The 18,167-nt window shown below is 44.5% G+C and overlaps 1 protein-coding gene across 3 annotated transcripts in view; it reads left to right on the top strand.

Annotated features, from left to right (window-relative positions):
- Positions 1 to 3,734: 3,734 nt before the first annotated feature.
- BST1 (bone marrow stromal cell antigen 1) overlaps positions 3,735 to 18,167 on the top strand; it is a 31,626-nt gene continuing 17,193 nt past the window's right edge. For 2 of the 3 annotated variants that reach the window (XM_023253290.2, XM_023253291.2), the window contains exons 1-6: positions 3,735 to 3,996; positions 5,943 to 6,069; positions 7,805 to 7,940; positions 12,396 to 12,478; positions 16,317 to 16,393; positions 16,745 to 16,837. In XM_023253290.2, the coding sequence (XP_023109058.1) occupies positions 3,824 to 3,996; positions 5,943 to 6,069; positions 7,805 to 7,940; positions 12,396 to 12,478; positions 16,317 to 16,393; positions 16,745 to 16,837 (689 nt within the window). In that variant the 5' untranslated portion in view covers positions 3,735 to 3,823. The remainder of the gene's footprint in view (positions 3,997 to 5,942; positions 6,070 to 7,804; positions 7,941 to 12,395; positions 12,479 to 16,316; positions 16,394 to 16,744; positions 16,838 to 18,167) is intronic. The other variant, XM_023253289.2, reaches the window with a different exon arrangement.

The raw sequence follows: 18,167 nt of genomic DNA, 5'->3' as shown, positions 1-18,167 counted from the left end.
CGACGCGGGGCTCGAACTCACGGACCGCGAGATCGTGACCTGGCTGAAGTTGGACGCTTAACCGACTGCGCCACCCAGGCGCCCCATGAGTTGGAGGTTTTTGACGTGTGACCCTAGCTTTCCTGTCAAGTCTCAGGCTACACTCTATTTATCAATAAAACTAGCTTTTGATCTTTTTCCAGAAAGAGTCCCATGCTTTCCCATTATTCTGCCTTTGCTTGAGCAATTGGTACCATCTGAAATCTCTTTCCTCCAACTCTGGATGTCAGCATTCTATTCCTTTTTCTAGAACTTCCTATAAGGGGAATAATAAATTATATATATATTTTTTTCCCTGTAGCTTCTTTCACTCAGTGTGAACACTTTTAGATGCTTCAGTGTATCAGTAGTGTATGCCTTTGCGTTGCTGAGTGGTATTCCATTGTATGACTAGATCACAATTTGTTTATTCTTTTCTTGTTGGACATTTACATTGTTTAGTTTGGGGGTTTTATGGACTAAGCTCAATGAACATTTCATGTGTAAATCTTCAGATAGACATGTGTTCATCTTTTTCTTGGTAAATATCTTCTTTGGTGAGGTATCTGTTCAATTATCTTGCCAATTTAAAAATTAGTGTTGCGTTTCTTGTTGTTTCTGAGTTGTTGAGTTCCTTCTATTTTCTAGACACAAGCTTTACATCAGTAATCAGCATTCACATTATTATGACCTGTGAATATCATTCACAGTTAAACTTACAGTATTCTATGATTGTTTCCTTTCTTGTAAACTTCTTGCTCACCCCAGAGGTAATAACTATCTCCCCTCAACCCCCAGCCAAGCTTATTTGTTTATGTACTTGGCATTCTATTTAGTTTCCATGTATTGTGCTCTGGGAAGGATGTTTCTAAGGAAAGAAAAAGAAAGAAAGAAAGAAAGAAAGAAAGAAAGAAAGAAAGAAAGAAAGAAAGAAAGAAAGAAAGAGGAAGAAAGAAAGGAGGGAGGGAGGGAGGGAGGAGGGAGGGAGGGAGGGAGGAGGGAAGGAAGGAAAGAAAGGAAGGGAAAGAAAGATATCAAACACATCACCTAAAATACAGACTGATACTTAAAAAAAAATTTTTTTTACTGTTTATTTATTTTTGAGAGAGAGAGAGAGAGAGAGAGGGAGAGCACAAGCAGGGGAGGAGCAGAGAGAGAGGGAGACACAGAATCCCAAGCAGGCTTGAATTCACTCACAAGCTGTGAGATCATGACCTGAGCCAAAGTCAGAGCCTTAACCCACTGAGCCACCAACGCGCCCCCAGACTGACACTTTTGAATGCATTGAGAGATTCATGCGTCTTGCAGAGAATTTGACCATAATCATAAGTGTCCATAGGATACCAAGCACACAAACAAAGAAGTGTGGGTTGTGGGTGAAGAAAGGGGGAAGGGAGGAGGATAACAGAGATTAATTCTTTCCTCTAGGATAAGGAGAAAGTTCACAAAAAAGGAAACAGAATCATGGAATACCACAAGCTCAGCCATGAATAATACTCACAGGTCATAATAACGTAGATGCTGATTACTGATTTCAAGCTTGAGATAAAACACTTGGGATGATGAAAGGCACAGAAAGATGCCTTCTGAGGATGTGTGAGGTTAAAATTAAAATTTCCTTTTCCATCCTAGGAAGTCAAAGAATAATATCCAAGATAGAAACATCAAGAAACAGCAGATAGCCATGTTATTTGGAAACGCAGAAGTAAGTAAAAGTTTTTTTTGAAATAATTAAAAATGCTCATTTCTGGAAAGTGAACTGAGTCAGGGAGGACTGGACAGGAGAATGTGGGTTTTGGTTATAAACTTTACAAATGAAAAAGAGAGTCAGGGCGCCTGGGTGGTTTAGTCGGTTAAGCATCTGACTTCAGCTCAGGTCATGGTCTCACGGTTTTGAGTTTGAGCCCCAAACTGAGTGAGCTCGAGCCCCGCTTTGGGTGAGCCCCACTTCCCTCTCTCTTTGCCTCTGACTCACTTGTGCCCTCTCTCTCAAACAAAACAAAGCAAAAAACTTAAAAAATAATAAATAAAAAAGGTAGATGGGACACCTCAATGCCTCAGTCAGTTGAGTGTCCAACTTCAGCTCAGGTCATGATCTCCAGGTTTGTGTGTTTGGTTTGTGAGTTCTAGCCCCGCATCTGGCTCTCTGCTGTCAGCAGGGAGCCCTGCTTCTGTCCTGTCTCCCATTCTCTCTGCACCTCCCCCACTTACACTCTCTCAAAAATAAATACACGTTTAACAAAATAAATAAAAAAGAGAGAAAGAGTCACATAAAATGTTATAGAACGCCCAACCCCACCCCTCGCCAGCTCCCCATGTTTACCAGATGCTTGCTGTGGGCACTCCGTTCACAGCTATCATTACTGTGAGAATTGAGGATTAGGGCCTCCAGAATTCCAAGTGCAATTCTGGCAATCCTGGCTGTCTGAATTGCGTACCTCTGGGAGTTTGCATTTATCTGGAAGGGAGATTATAACCTCCCACAAGTTCCTTAACTTCCCGGCGTTTCCTCATCTCTAAAATGGAGATGAAAATAAATACAAAAATAAATAAATGAATGAATGAATGAATGAATGAATGAATAAATAAATAAATAAATAAATAAATAAAATGGAGATAATAAACCCAGCTGGGAGGGATGTTGTGAAAAGTAAGTGAAAACTATGCTTATAGAGTGCTTGGCACATAATAGCCGCTCAACAAACATTAGTGTTTGTGGTTATTACTTCCTGAAAACAAAACCCACTCACCACTGACCAGTGGAAAAGAGGGCTTCTATCAAAGATGTCAGAGTTTGGGACCAGAAATATCTTTCTTTCAATGACTAAACTTCCCAGGCCTATTCCCCAACCTTGTTTCTTTGGGAGCTCTTTCTTCCTGGCCAATATTAGCCCAGAGCCTGTTTTTTCTGTTTGTTTGTTGTTTGTCAGACTGGTGGTTGCCAGGACAGGGGTGGGGGCGGGATGGGCGAAACAGGTAAAAAGGATTAAGGGGCTCCTAAATTAAAGAAGTCAGGAAGATGAAAAGTATAGCCTGGGGAATGTAGTCAATAGTATTATAATAACCTGTGATGCCAGATGTTGACTACATGTGTGGTGAGCATGCAGTAATGTACAGAATTGTCCTACACCTGAAACTGTATGCTAATTACACTTCAATTAAAAACAAAACAAAAGATGGGGCGCCTGGGTGGCTCATTCGGTTGAGCCTCCGGCTCAGGTCACTATCTCGCGGTCCGTGAGTTCGAGCCCCGCGTCAGGCTCTGTGCTGACAGCTCGGAGCCTGGGGCCTGCTTCTGCTTCTGTGTCTCCCTCTCTCTCTGCCCCTGACCCACTCGCATTCTGTCTCTGTCTCTGTCAAAAATAAATAAACATTAAAACACACACACACACACACACACACACACACACACACAAAAGAGCAGAAGAACAAAAGGGGCGTCTGGCTGGCTCAGTCCGTAGAGCAGAGCACGCTACTCTTGATCTCAGGGTTGGGAGCTCAAGCCCCACCTTGAGCGTAGAGATTACTTAAAAATTAAAATCTTTAAAAAGAGAAGAAGGAGGAGAAGGATGAGGAGGAGGGGGCGGGGGGGGGGAGGGGGAGGGGGAGGAGATCAGCCAAGAGCCAGAGTCCTGTTCCCGGTGAAGTCCTAACTCAGTCCTGGAACTGAAGCAGCTGGCAGGGGCGGAGAGGGAGGGGGTGGGGGTGGGGTGCGCCTCTGCGGAGCGCAGCTGGAGGGAGCCGGCTTCGTGCAGGGGAGAGGAGCGAGTCCAGAAGACAGAGCCGGAGGGACAAAGTCCGGGGGATGGCAGCCCTGGGGCGCGCGTCCTCGCTGCTGTCGCTGCTGCCGCTGCTGCTGGTGCCCGCTGAGGGCGCAGGGGGCGCGCGGTGGCGCGGGGAGGGCACCAGCCCGCACCTACGGAGCATCTTTCTGGGCCGCTGCGCGGAGTACAGCTCCCTGCTGAGCCCGGAGCTGCGGTGAGAGCGGCGGGGGCGGCGGGAGGTCTGGAGGTGAAGAGGGCGTAGGGGAGTCTGAAGGTCGGGGCCTGGGGGGGAAGGGGAGGATCTTGACCCGAGAGGGGTGGGGGAAAGTGGGGGTTCTAGAGGTGCGGGGAGCCAAATGTGGAGAGTGGGGAGTCTAGCGGTGTGTGTGTGTGTGTGTGTGTGTGTGTGTGTGTGTGTGTGTGAAGCAGGCTGTGGGTGGTCGGCCTAGAGGTGAGGTTTAGGTAGAGGGGAGTTTGGATGACAGCATGTGCTCAGCCAGAGGGGTCAGACCCAGGAAGAGGGCCTTCCGCTGGAATTGGTGAGTCCGGGGACTTGGGCAATTCATTATCAGATCCCCTAAGGTAGACGACTTTCCAAGTTGAGTCTCTCTTGCCAGCACGGTGCTTCGTACTAATCTTTATACCTTCTTTGGACCTACTTTTGCTGTTTTCATAATGTTCTTTTCTTGTGCCAGGATTTTTTTTTTTTTTTTTTTTTTTTTGGTGACATGGTTCAGACAAATAAAAACAGCAGAGAATCGTGTAGGGAACCCACCCATGATAGCCACTGCCCACCACGAGACATAAAAAGTTACAAATGTCTTGGGGAATGTTTTTGAAAAGCTAGAAGGGACTTCAAGAGTGGTGGCTGTCGCTGGAGGGCATCCTTTCTACTTTAGTGTCACCTGATGCAAAGGGTGATGGCTTGGGCGTGTCAGCCGATAGATCAGCCCAAATCCCTTGGCTTGAGCGAATGTTTTTTTGAGCGAATGTTTTTTATTACTTTCAGCGAGGAAGGAGACAGGGAGATAGTTCTCAAAGCACTGTCTCCTCTAACACAAACTTCAGAGCTGGTTATACTGCCAGCCGCACCATTTTGTCCAGTTATTCTTGCAAATAGGTAGCTGGTCACAGGAACTTGGTAAACTTTGTAATCTTTCCAGCATGGCTTACAAGGGGTTAGCTTAACTACAATTTCCCAGGAACATTTATGATCTGTGTTCCCAGGCATCTACTCTCTCTCTCTTTTAAAAAATTTCTTTATTTATTTATTTTGAGAGAAAGGGAGAGAGAGTAGAGGGTGCGCGCGCGCAAACACACACACACACACACACACACACACACACACACGTGGGGGAGGGGCAGAGAGGAGAGAGAATCCCAAGCAGGCTCCCAACCATCAGTGCAGTCTGATGTAGGGCTCCAACTCACGAACCATGAGATTGAACCATGAGATCGTGACCTGAGCTGAGATCAAGAGTCAGACACTTAACCGACTGCACCACCCAGGTACCCAAGGAATCTACTCTCCCGAGTAACTTTGGAGGGTTCCCAGGAACAGTGAGGTCCTCAAGGACTCGTGAAGCTGAAAACAAATATGCTGGAGAAACAAGATAGCTATTTTCTCACTGATGAGACATTAGGTCCCTGATGTGACCTTATTCCTAACTAACATTAGCAGCGGGTGTAACAGCTTTTCTCAACACTCAGAGCCCATGCCTGGTTTTATAAGGTCTTGTCCACCAGCCCCTGACACGATGGACCTTAGGTCTAAATGGAGAGGCACCTCAAATGGGGGCCTGCATTGGCTTATTGGAATTGTCATCCTCCAGCACAGTGCTTTTTCTGCTGGTCTCTGGGAGCCTGAGACAAGACTTAGGTTCCTTAGCTCTGAAACATGTGTGTAGTTCCTTCTGAGACCACTTTCACGGTCAGATTCCTAAATCCGTCACGGGTTTGTCTTCTCCTCTTCTGAGCTGGGGTTAATGCGTGAGACATGACAGTTTGGTGCCTGTCTCGTGCCTAGTTCTGCAGAGTTAATAAATGGCAAAATTGCTTGTAAAGCTGTTGAACTTTGAGAGAAACGACAGTATTTCACATCACATCACGATGTCGTTGGTTTTTTTTTTCTTTTCTTTTCTAACTTGTACTTCTGTACAGGGACAAGAACTGCACAGCTATCTGGGAAGCCTTTAAAGTGGTTCTGGACAAGGATCCCTGTTCTGTATTTCCCTCGGACTATGACCTTTTTATTAGCCTCTCCAGACACTCCATTCCCAGGGACAAGGTAAAATGTTCCTCTCTGTCTCTACAGAGATAGATAGTGCCTGGGCCAGTGTCTGTGACCCTGTGGGACCCTGTTTCGGTATCACCAAAAAATCAAGCAACAAACTCACCTGAGCTCTCTGATGGGAAGGCATCTTCACTGGTAATCCTGGGTCTCCTGCCTGTCTGGGCAGAAGGGACTTTCCTAGGTCAACAAGTCTGTGCAGGAATCACCACATTAGGACGTTGCCACACCTTCTTCCTGGGCCTCTGCCCCGAACCAATTCTGAATAACCTGTGTCCCCACTGGCCCCATTTGGTCTGAACTTTGAGGGACTCAGAAAGGCTTTAACCTCAATATCTTCCCAGAAGACTGATCCTTCCTTTTATTATTATTATTATTATTATTATTATTATTATTATTATTATCATTATCATTATTATTATTTTAATGTTTATTTATTTTTGAGAGAGAAGGAGAGACAGAGTGTGAGCAGGGGAGGGGCAGAAAGAGAGGGAGACACAGAATCCAAAGCAGGTTCCAGGCTCTGAGCTGTCAGCACAGAGCCTGACACGGGGCTCAAACTCACAAACTGTGAGACTGTGACCTGAGTCGAAGTCAGATGCTTCACCAACTGAGCCACCCAGGTGCCCCCTGATCCCTCATTTTAAGGAACCTTAAGAGTCTATCTGTTCAGTACCATTAAGAAAACCACATGTCTATGTTCTGAGTTATTTTTTTTTTTTATGTTTTGAGTTCTAATAAAATCAAAATAAATGAGAAAATCTACATAAAATGCTTGCTTAGAACAATACCTTGAGTTTAAAGAAAGATACCTTTATTGTTTCTCTGACAACATAATTCTTAACCTGATTTTTCATTGTAAAATCAGGTAACAATAATGTTTACCAATGAGAAAATCTTAACCTCATTTCTGATAGAGCTGGAAGGTTCAGTGATATAATAGATTGAAAATAGGTTGCATTTTGCACCTTTGCCAGCTCCCTGCCAGTAAAAAGAGGAACGATGAATTTTGTTCTTTCTTTGGTGCTAGCTGATGAACTCAGGAAATAGTTCCCAATTTACTTCCACCTGCTGAACATTGTGCTAAGGCAACAAGTGGACAAAGTGCAACAGAGAACAAGACAGCCCCTCCCCCAGGAACCTTCCAGTCTGGGCATAGACCAAGTGGACTACTAAGGATCTAATGAGATTATGAGCGGGATATCGTTATTTGTATTACTGTTGTGTGAAAACACCGTAGCTTGACGGTGGAAACTGTAAAACATAATATAAAAGTCACATATTTCTGAGGCACTTTATGCTCTGGGAAGTGCTTTTTTGTGGTTACATATTATCCTGAACACAGCTGTGGTAGAAGAGAAAGGGCTCATGCTCCCCATTTTCCAGATGTTGAAACCGAGGCACAGGGAGATCACATGCTTTGCTCAAGATCACACATCTAGTGTATGAACACTCAGGATTCAAACCCAGGTCCTTTGATCTTTTTTTAAATCCAGGAATGTTTATATAAACGCTGCTGGGAAAGTATTTTGTTAATGTTTGCCTGATACCCTAGGAATAAGGGGAGTAAATATCGGGATACTCTCTGAATGGGTAAACAGAGACAAAGAAAAAGAAAGTTCAGTTGTCAGGCAAGCTGGAGTTGAATGAGCAATGGACTGCCTGACATGTCTGAAAAAAATCTGCCTTGATTTTATTTTATATGGTAATTTTGTGTTTGCTTTTTCCTCAGTCCCTGTTCTGGGAAAACAACCACCTCCTTGTCACTAGCTATGCGGAGAATGCCCGTCGCTTTATGCCTCTGTGTGATGTTCTGTATGGCAGGATTGGAGATTTTCTGAGCTGGTGTCGACAGGAAAATGCCTCCGGTAAGACTCCTGCACAAACCACAAGAAAAGTATGAGCTCCGGGGGCCTGGCTGGCTCAGTTGTTGGAGCATGCAGCTCTTGATTTCGGGGTCGGGTTTGTGAGTTCGAGCCCCCGTGTTGGGTGTAGGATTACTTAAAAAAATAAAATCTGTTTTTTTAAATGTTTATTTATTTTTGAGAGAGAGAGACAGAGCGTGAGTGGGAGAGGGACAGAGAGAGAGGGAGACACAGAATCCGAAGCAGGCTCTGAGCTTTCAGCACAGAGCCCGACGTGGGGCTCGAACTCACGAAGCGTGAGATCATGACCTGAGCTGAAGTCGATGCCTAATTGGGCCACCCAGGCGCCCCATAAAATCTTAAAAATAAAAGTAAGAGCTCTCATTTAAGTATTTGTGCATTTGTGCTAAATGCTTTCATATGCATTTGTCTCATTTGATTCCCCCCAAATCCTCTGAGGTAGGTGGTAATAATAATTAATAATAGCAATAATAGGTATAAAGCACTTATCTTTTGCTGGGTACTCTCTAAGCACTTTACATATACAGTATTAACTAATTTAATCTCTGCACCAGCCCCAAGAGATAGGTCTTCTCCTAATTCCTGTTTCGATAAATGAGGCCCCTGAGGCCCAGCAAGGTTAAGAAACCTGCTGAGGAGTGAACAGCCAGGAAGCAGCAGAGGCAGACAGTCTGACTCCAGAACACACGCTCCCAATCCTGCACAACTTGGCCTCACCACCCTCACTTTCCAGAAAGGGAAACGGACGCTTAGGGAGGTTAAATCACTGGAAGAAGCAGCGCCAGGAGTTAATTCTCTCCTGATGGATTCTGAAGCCTGCGCTCTTAAATGCCACGCCAAGTGCCGGCAGACATTTGGAGACTGAGATCACAGTGAAAGTCACAAGGGCTGGCCTGCTGGGAATGAAAACTCTCCTCATGCATTTTATCTCCCAGATCCTTCTGGGAACTGGAGATAACAGAGCCCCCATCCTCGGGGCGCTTATAGCCTTGTGAGGGACGTTCCCTTCCGTGCTGTGCTCTGACGCAGGAAAAGCCAGGTCCTAAGCAGTAGCACAGACACCAGCCTAGACCAGGGTATCCGTGAAGCTTCCCAGCAGTTCTTGGTTCTCAGCGAGTCTCGAAGGGTGAGCAGGAAAGGTGGAGGCGGGAGGGGCTGCTCCCTTGAGAAAACTGGCGATTCCTCCTCCCTGGGTATTGGAGTCACGTTCAAAGGTAGCCTAAGCGCAGTTCTGTGTATTCTCCTCCAGTCATCCATTCATCCAACCCAGAGCCATAGAGAGCCTACTCTGTGCCAAGCCCTCCTCTTCTAGGCCCTGGGAACACAGCAGAGGATAAAACAGGCAAATCATACCCCATCCTTACACTATAGACGGGAGATAAAACAATACACAGGCAAGTAAAATAATCTGTGGAAGGGTGTCTGGCATATTTAAGGAACAGCAAGAACCACAGTGACTAAAGAGAAAAGTACAGGCTGTGAGGCTAGAGGAATAAAGGAAGGCCAGACAGCATGGGACCTGTGAGGACTCTGGCTTTCACTGGTGGGGAGATGGAAAATTGCAGGGCTCAGGTCAATGCACACGGTCATTTGTTCAATGGACAGTGACCAGGAAGTCTGTGGTTATCCTGCAGCAGGGTGGGGAGAATGGGGAAGGGGTGTGAGAGGAAGAACGTGAAGGAAAGGAGAGTACGGTATAATCACAAACAAATGTTTGGTCTTTGTCCCCATTTCCTGGCACACAGCTTCTAAAGCCCTGGGAATCCGAGGAGAGAGAAGAGTGTCTTTTGTGGGGTAATGAGATGACTGGTGGCTGGGGGCCCCTAAATAGCTTCACATGGGGGTTGGTCACCAGGAAGACCAAGGAAAGCCTGATTAGAGCCTGTGAGCTCTCAGCCCCGTCTCTGTCCTCCAGGATGGAAAGAGGGGCTGGCGGTTGAGTTAACCGCCAAACTGGCGATTTAATCAGTTGTGTCTGCGTAATGAAATCTCATAAAACCCTTGTGTAGTGGGGTTCAGAGGGTTTCTGAGTTGGTGAACGCAGATGCTGGGAGGGTGGTGGGCCTGGAGGGGGCGTGGGAGCTCCCCATACTTCCCCTCGGAAGCACATATGTTGCCCTGTTTGGTTCTCTTTAGGGCAACTTGTCGATGAGTACCTTCTCCTTTTTTTATAGAGTAAATGGTGGACATGATCCCATTATATGGCTGCTGAATTCTGTCATTAAAATTTTAAAGAATTAATACATTTTAACACTTTATGTATATATATATATATGCACAAAAATGTTTATTTGAATTTTGAAAGATTATGTAATATTATATTAGTAACATTTTAATTTTGAAGTTTATAGAATATTACTCTTAGGTTTTTTTAATTTTTAAAATTTTTAAAATTTACATCCAAGTTAGTTAGCATCTAGTGCAACAATGTTTTCAGGAGTAGATTCCTTAGTGCCCCTTACCCATTTAGCCCCTCCCCCTCCCACCCCCCCCTCCAGTAACCCTCTGTTTGTTCTCCATATTTAAGGGTCTCTTATGTTTTGTCCCCCTCCCTGTTTTTATATTATTTTTGCTTCCCTTCCCTTATGATCATCTGTTTTGTATCTTAAAGTCCTTATATGAGTGAAGTCATATATTTGTCTTTCTCTGACTGGCGAATTTCACTTAGCATAATACCCTCTAGTTCCATCCACGTAGTTGCAAATGGCAAGATTTCATTTCTGTTTGATTGCCGAGTAATACTCCATTGTACATATATACTACATATTCTTTATCCATTCATCCATCCATCGATGGACATTTGGGCTCTTTCCATACTTTGGCTATTGTTGAAAGGGCTGCTATAAACATTGGGGTGCATGTGCCCCTTCAAAACAGCACACCTGTACCCCTTGGATGAATTACCTAGTAGTGCAATTGCTGGGTCGTAGGGAAGTTCTATTAATTTTTTGAGGAACCTCCATACTGTTTTCCAGAGTGGCTGCACCAGTTTGCATTTCCACCAGCAGTGCAAAAGAGATCCTCTCTCTCTGCATCTTCGCCAACATCTGTTGTTGCCTGAGTTGTTAATGTTTGCCATTCTGACAGGTGTGAAGTGGTATCTCATTGTGGTTTTGATTTGTATTTCCCTGATGATGAGTGATGTTGAGCATTTTTTCATGTGTCAGTTGGCCATCTGAATGTCTTCCTTGGAGAAGTGTCTATTCATGTCTTTTGCCCATTTCTTCACTGGATTCTTTGTTTTTTGGGTGTTGAGTTTGATAAGTTCTTTATAGATTTTGGATACTAACCCTTTATCTGATATATCGTTTGCAAGTATCTTCTCCCATTCCATTGGTTGCCTTTTAGTTTTGCTGATTGTTTCCTTCATTGTGCAGAAGCTTTTTATTTTGATGAGGTCCCAGTAGTTCCTTTTTGCTTTTGTTTCCTTTGCCTCTGGAGATGTGTTGAGTAAGAAGTTGCTGTGGCCAAGATCAAAGGGGTTTTTGCCTGCTTTCTCCTCGAGGATTTTGATGGCTTTCTGTCTTACATTGAAGTCTTTCATCCATTTTGAGTTTATTTTGTGTATGGTGTAAGAAAGTGGTCCAGGTTCATTCTTCTGCATGTCGCTGTCCAGTTTTCCCAGCACCACTTGCTGAAGAGACTGTCTTTATTCCATTGGATATTCTTTCCTGCTTTGTCAAAGATTAGTTGGCCATATGTTTGTGGGTCCATTTCTGGGTTCTTTATTCTGTTCCATTGATCTGAGTGTCTGTTTTTGTGCTGACATGTTATATATTTTAAATTTTATAAAATATCTATATTTTGGCCAAGGACTATCACATTCTTGGTGTATTTTTGTTTTATTTATGTCCAAGACCAGGGCTAACTAGAGAAAGCACTTCTCCCAACAAAGCCAAGTTTTTTTTTTTTTTAATTAAAAAAATTTTATTTGAGAGAGGGAAAGAGAGAGAGAGAGAGAGAGAGAGAGAGAATCCTAAGCAGGCTCCTCACTCACTGTAGAGCCTGATGTGGGGCTCGATCCCACAAGCGTGGGATTATGACCTGAGCCAAAATCAAGAGTCAGATGCTAAACTGACTGAGCCACCCAGGCACCCTGCAAAGAGTTTTTTTTAAAAATAATTTCACTCGAACTTCAGTAAAGAAATAACCCAGCTAACATGCTGATGCTCAGTGGTCGGCAGCCTTACTCATTCACTAACTGCTTAGTTCTCTGCCTTCGTCACATTTGTGCTGAGCAAAATGACACCTGTCCTGCTGTCATGGATTGAGTGATCCCTCGCCAGTTTTCTTGTGGATTGGGTGGGCAGAACTACCGTGAACGTCAAACTTGTAAACACAAGCTAAATAGATTTTGTGGGGCCAGCAAATATTTTAAATTAATTCTTCTCTGATACAATGTTTGGAATGAAACATGTTTGTCTGTTTTCCCCTTAGGGCTCGATTATCAGTCCTGCCCTACGTCAGAAGATTGTGAGAACAACCCTGTGGATTCTTACTGGAAAATGGCATCTATGCAGGTAAGCGTGAGGCATCTATAAGGGCAGCCGAGAGGCTAAGCAGGTGTAGGCCTGCAAACATGAGACAGTGGGGTTCGGAGACTGGGCCCATCGGGTCATGACTTAACTTCTCTGAGCCTCTCTTCCCATCCATGTTTGGCACAGTCTGATTCACTCTGCTCCGTAGAAGTGTGAGGACGTAGGAGCCCAAATACTTACTGCAGCGCCTGGCACAGGGGACACATTCAGTGAGTGTTGGTATAGATGAGGATATTAACTAGTCACTATTACTACCACCACGCTGCGGCTGCCCTGGTATTTTCAATCAATGTGGTTTTGACTGCTATGTAAAATGGGGTGACCCTTGTTTTATGCGAACCCCTGGGACACCTGAGATCGAGATGTGGGGGTCAGAAATGTCCCCGAGACTGATATTAATGATAGAGGAGGTGATAGGTGACAGGTGAGCAGAGGGTAAACTGGAGACACGGAAATGGTCTTTTGTGGAAGGTCTATACAGCTACCAGTTCATGATAGTCTATTAACCGTTGGCTGTATTGACTAGGAGGCCAGTGGGCTTCAGGGTCCCATCACCTACAACCACCCATCCCCTTTCAGGGCTGTCCATGTCCCTTTTTGTCCCATTCTGGATCCCCAGGTGTCCACTGGGTCCATTGTTAATCAGGGTGACTTTTGTTCGACCCTCTTCCACGTTGTGGTTTAGAGCAGGGCAATGGGCCTGCTCCAGGCAAAAGGCACTGTTAATGTCTGCACTCTCCTGCTGCACCAGCGGGGGCACCCCACTTTTGCTCACTACCCGTAGGCTTCGTTTCCAGTGGAGACTCCGCTCAGTGAGCATTGGGCTGCCAGCGCTCACGGAGGCTGTGGGTGCCTCATCGCCTGAATGTGGGGTTGGTCGTCACAGCAACTCAGGGGCAATGTCAACATTCTCGTAAGACAACAACAACAACAACAACAACAAACCACGTACTCTTTGCCGTGCACCTGCCCCACATCAAAGAGTGTGCTGCAAGCCAATCTCCTCTACCCTCTCCAACTCTGGAGTGGGAGTCCAAGAATCATACCCACGTTTTAGGAGCCCTTGGAATGAGCTGGGTCGTCTATGCACAAGGAGAGGAGTTTAGCATAACGATGAGGAGAGGGTCTGAATTGTAGCAGAGAAGTATTCATTCAATAGATGTTAATAATTATTATTTAAAATTTTTTTTAATGTTTATTCAGTTTTGAGAGACAGTGAGCAGGGAGGAGCAGAGAGAAAGACACAAAGTCTGAGGCAGGCTCCAGGCTCTGAGCTGTCAGCACAGAGCCCCATGTGGGACTCCAACCCATGAACCGTGAGATCATGACCTAAGGCGAAGTCAGTCAGACGCTTAACCGATGGAACTGCCCAGGTGCCCAATAATTATTATTATTATTATTATTTTTTAATTTTTTTTAACGTTTATTTATTTTTGAGACAGAGAGACACAGAGCATGAATGGGGGAGGGGCAGAGAGAGAGGGAGACACAGAACCGGAAGCAGGCTCCAGGCTCCGAGCCATCAGCCCAGAGCCCGATGCGGGGCTCGAACTCACAGACCGAGAGATCGTGACCTGAGCTGAAGTCGGCGCTTAACCGACTGAGCCACCCAGGCGCCCCAATAATTATTATTTTAAATGATTTAATCTTTACAACAATCCTATGAGGGAGGGATCCTTATGAGGCACAAAGGGATCAGGAAACTTAACCAGGCTTATTACAGAGCTCGTAAGTTGAGGAGTCATGGAATTACATCCGCTGTGTCATATAGCTTCATTATATCTGCATGCATTTTTTATTACCTTTTTTTCTTATCCATGTAGTAGCTGCTCAGGATTAAAAAAATGACACATTAGGGCCGCTTGGATGGCTCAGTCGGTTAATTGTCCGACTCTTGGTTTTGGCTCAGGTCGCGATCTCCCAGCTCATGGGTTCAAGTCCCAAGTTGGGCTCTGTGCTGACAGTGCAGAGCCTGCTTGGGATTCTCTCTCTCTGTCTCTGTCTCTCTGTCTCTCACACTCTCTCTTTCAAAAATAAACAAATAAGCATGTTTTAAAAAAAGAAGAAATATCTGGACGTTCTTTCTAGACTTATTCTTAAAAAGTTATTTTTAAAAATGACAAATTGTAGAAAATATAGATAAGAAAAAATTCATCGTGTATAAGTAAAGGTGACCTCTTCAGCATAGTGGTCACTAGACTTTGGCATTTGTGGATTTAACTGTGACCATTAGCATTATTTTGAAGCAAGCTAAAACGTACACAGCATGAAGTGCACTGTCGCTTTGCTGCTGCTGGCATTAGGTGTCACTTTGTCAGACAATAAGTTCAGCTGTGGATATCTCATTGCCACCTGCCTTTCCAGCCCCCCGCCTCACTAACGGAAACATTTTATAAGGGAAATCGCATGTTCCAGTACGATTCTTTCTTTCTTTCTTTCTTTCTTTCTTTCTTTCTTTCTTTCTTTCTTTCTTTCTTTCTTTCTAAGATTTTATGTTTAAGTCATCTCTGTGCCCAACGTGGGGCTCGAACACACAACCCCAGATCAAGAGTTGTATTCTTTACGGACTGAGCCAGGCAGTAGTATTCTGAACTGGAGATTTGGGAACTTCTTTGGACCTATCCCTTCCTTGGGAATTTTGGGGGGTTGACTAATGTTCCCAGACTTTTGCCCGTTTATTTTGAGCATTGAGGGCTCATGCTCAGTCTACATCATCCTGCATTTCGTTTTAAATGTGAGCGCTTCTTACGCTTTTGCAAATCTCGTGTGGACTTTTAGTAATGGTTGACTAATATTTCAGACATGTGAGTACTTTGGGTTACTTACTATTCCTTTGTTGTTGCCTATTTTAGGTTGCTTACAGACAACACTGCCACACACACCTCTGTGCACAGTGCTTGTGGTGGTCCCTAGGGTTGTGTAGAGTTGTTTACAAAATATGTCTGGCTCATCTTCCACACACATGGTTTGCATTTCCCTGCCTGTTCAAGTTACTTGGGTGTGACTTGCGGTGGCCAAAGAGATGTGAGAGGGAGTGTGCGTGGTTTCCAGGCGGGCACCTTTAAGAACTGGTCTGTGATCTGCCACCGTCCCCTTCCCCTTCCCTGACTTTATCAGCGACTTTACAGACATGGAGTCTTCATCAGCTTGGGTCCCAGAGCGAGGACTTATGGAGCAAAACCCCAGTCGACCTGTGATAAACATGTAGTGTGAGCACGAAACAACTCTTTCTTGCTTAAAGCCACTGTGATTTTGACGTTGTTTGCAATGGCTGTGTAATTTAGTCTGTTTCAGCTGTTACGATGCTGGAATCACATTGTTTCCTCAGTAAATTCCCAGACACGGAATCACTGAGTCTATGAGGTTTTGACATTTCAGAGCAATTTGCTTTACAAGATACACTAGTTGTATCCCTACCAGCTATATGGAATATCAAAATTGTTTTGAAATACCAAATTTTAGTAGATCCTTGCTAATACTGAGGATCGTTAGTTTTATTTTTTATCTTTTTACTTTTTTGAAAGTTTATTTATTTATTTTTTTTTTGAGAGAGGGAGAGACAGAGCACAAACGGGGGAGGGCAGAGAGAGAGGGAGACACAGAATCCGAAGCAGGCTCCAGGCTCCGAGCTGTCAGCACAGAGCCCAACGAGGGGCTTGAACCCGTAAACTGCGAGATCATGACCTGAGCTGAAGTGGGACGCCTAACCAACTCAGCCCCCTAGGCTCCCCGAGGATTGTCAGTTTCAAAAAAATTGCTCATTTCATAGCTGAAAAATGACATGTGTTAATTTACTCAAAATAGTTGTTTCTTCTTACAGTATTCGAGGGATAGTACTGGGGTGATCCACGTCATGCTGAACGGTTCAGAGCCCAAAGGAGCCTATCCTGTTAAAGGGTAAGAATACCAGCATCAACAAATACAACAAAGAATGCCGAAATGTTCACTTTGTGTTTTCAAATGGAGGCTTAAGAAAATTGTCTTCATTCCCAGTGTAATGCTTGCTTTTGTAAATTCCAGTAAAGCAAAACAATCGAATGACCTGGAGATCAGGGCCACGTCTACACATTTCTGCCATTAATAGCTGATGAATGCATGAATGAAATAGATCACCTAAAAATAAAAGCTAAAAATACCCCCCCAAAACACCCCTCAAAACAAAATTTTTTGATGTGTAAATCAACTAACGAAATGGGAAAAGTATCCTATTGCTTTAAGACTTTAAGAAATGCCTTTCCTGTTTCTCAGTTTTTTTGCAGATTTTGAAATTCCCTACCTCCAGAAGGATAAAATCACACGAATTGAGATCTGGGTTATGCATGAAATCGGGAGACCAAAGGTGTAAGTCATGGTGTTTCTGATGATGGTAATTGTGCAAATATGCTTTTCTTGATTTTCATATGATCAAGTCCGTTTTACATGTTCATTTTTGGGGACACAACACTCTTCTCTGTTTCTTTTTAATTAAAAAAAATTTTTTTAATGTTTATTTACTTTTGAGAGAAAGAGAGAGAGAGAGAGAGAGAGAGAGAGAGAGAGACAGGTGTGAGTGGGGGAAGGACAGAGAGAGGGAGACACAGAATCCAAAGCAGGCTCCAGTCTCTGAGCTGTCAGCACAGAGCCCGACGTGGGGCTTGAACCCACAGACCACGAGATCATGGACTGAGCTGAAGTCGGATGCTTAACTGACTGAGCCACCCAGGCGCCCCTCTTCTCTGTTTCTAATGTCATGGGTAAAGAAAGACAAAGGCTTGACTTTTTTGGAAATGCCACTAACCAGTCCCGGGTCCAGAGAGAAAACCTCCTTTATTCAGATACTATTCTCAGCTGAGGAAAATTGTCCTTTCTGAGCTACCTGGGTAACATTGGAGAGTTCCTTATGCATTCGTGTGGGTCAAAGCCAATTTCTCCTCCTGGTTGTTTGAAGGCCCCCACCAGGAGTTCTCACAATGAACCCAAGGAGTATGTAATGAAAACTATCTCAGAAAAGACCCAGCTCTACAACTGGATCTTAGTTCACTGGCCAAGGAAATGGTTAAGGTCCATCTTTTCTGGAAAACCACCTGAGTTTATATAAATGCAAGCCTGAACTCATCCTTCTCGTCAGTGAGGGGCATTGCTGGAAAAACCAAAGATAAGAAACATAAACTCAGGGACGTCTGGGTGGCTCACTCGATTAAGCGTCTGGCTCTTGATTTAGGTTCAGGTGGTGATCTCGTGATTAGTGAGTTCGAGCCCCACATCGGCTGTGTGCTGAGTGTAGAGCCTGCTTGGGATTCTCTCTCTTGCCCTCTCTCTTTGCTGCTCCCCTGCTCTCTTTCTTTCTCTCTCTCTCAAAATAAATAAACATCAAAAAACAAAAACAAAAACAAAACATAAACCCAGTTGATTCAGAGACAAGCCGATCTGGCAGCCGCAGTGGAATGTCAGAAGCAAGTCGGGGCCTTGTTCTTCAGAGCATTGATGCAAAGCATTGACAACCCCAAGGACTATGTTCTGGGAGAATCTTAGCAGCCTCCCCATTTCAGGCCCCTAGGACCCTCTAAGACTCACCATATAATGAGCGATTATTTTTTCCTGTGTCTTAGGCAAGAGATTAGGTTCGCAGATGACTTACTATATAGTTCTACGAGATCTGCATTTCTCTTCCCAGAAGACAAAGTATGCTTAT

The sequence above is a fragment of the Felis catus genome, chromosome B1 (assembly GCF_018350175.1).
Source record: "Felis catus isolate Fca126 chromosome B1, F.catus_Fca126_mat1.0, whole genome shotgun sequence".
NCBI lineage: Eukaryota > Metazoa > Chordata > Mammalia > Carnivora > Felidae > Felis > Felis catus.
The sequence above is the reverse complement of the archived record's forward strand: the minus strand, read 5'-3'. Positions and strand labels throughout refer to the sequence as shown.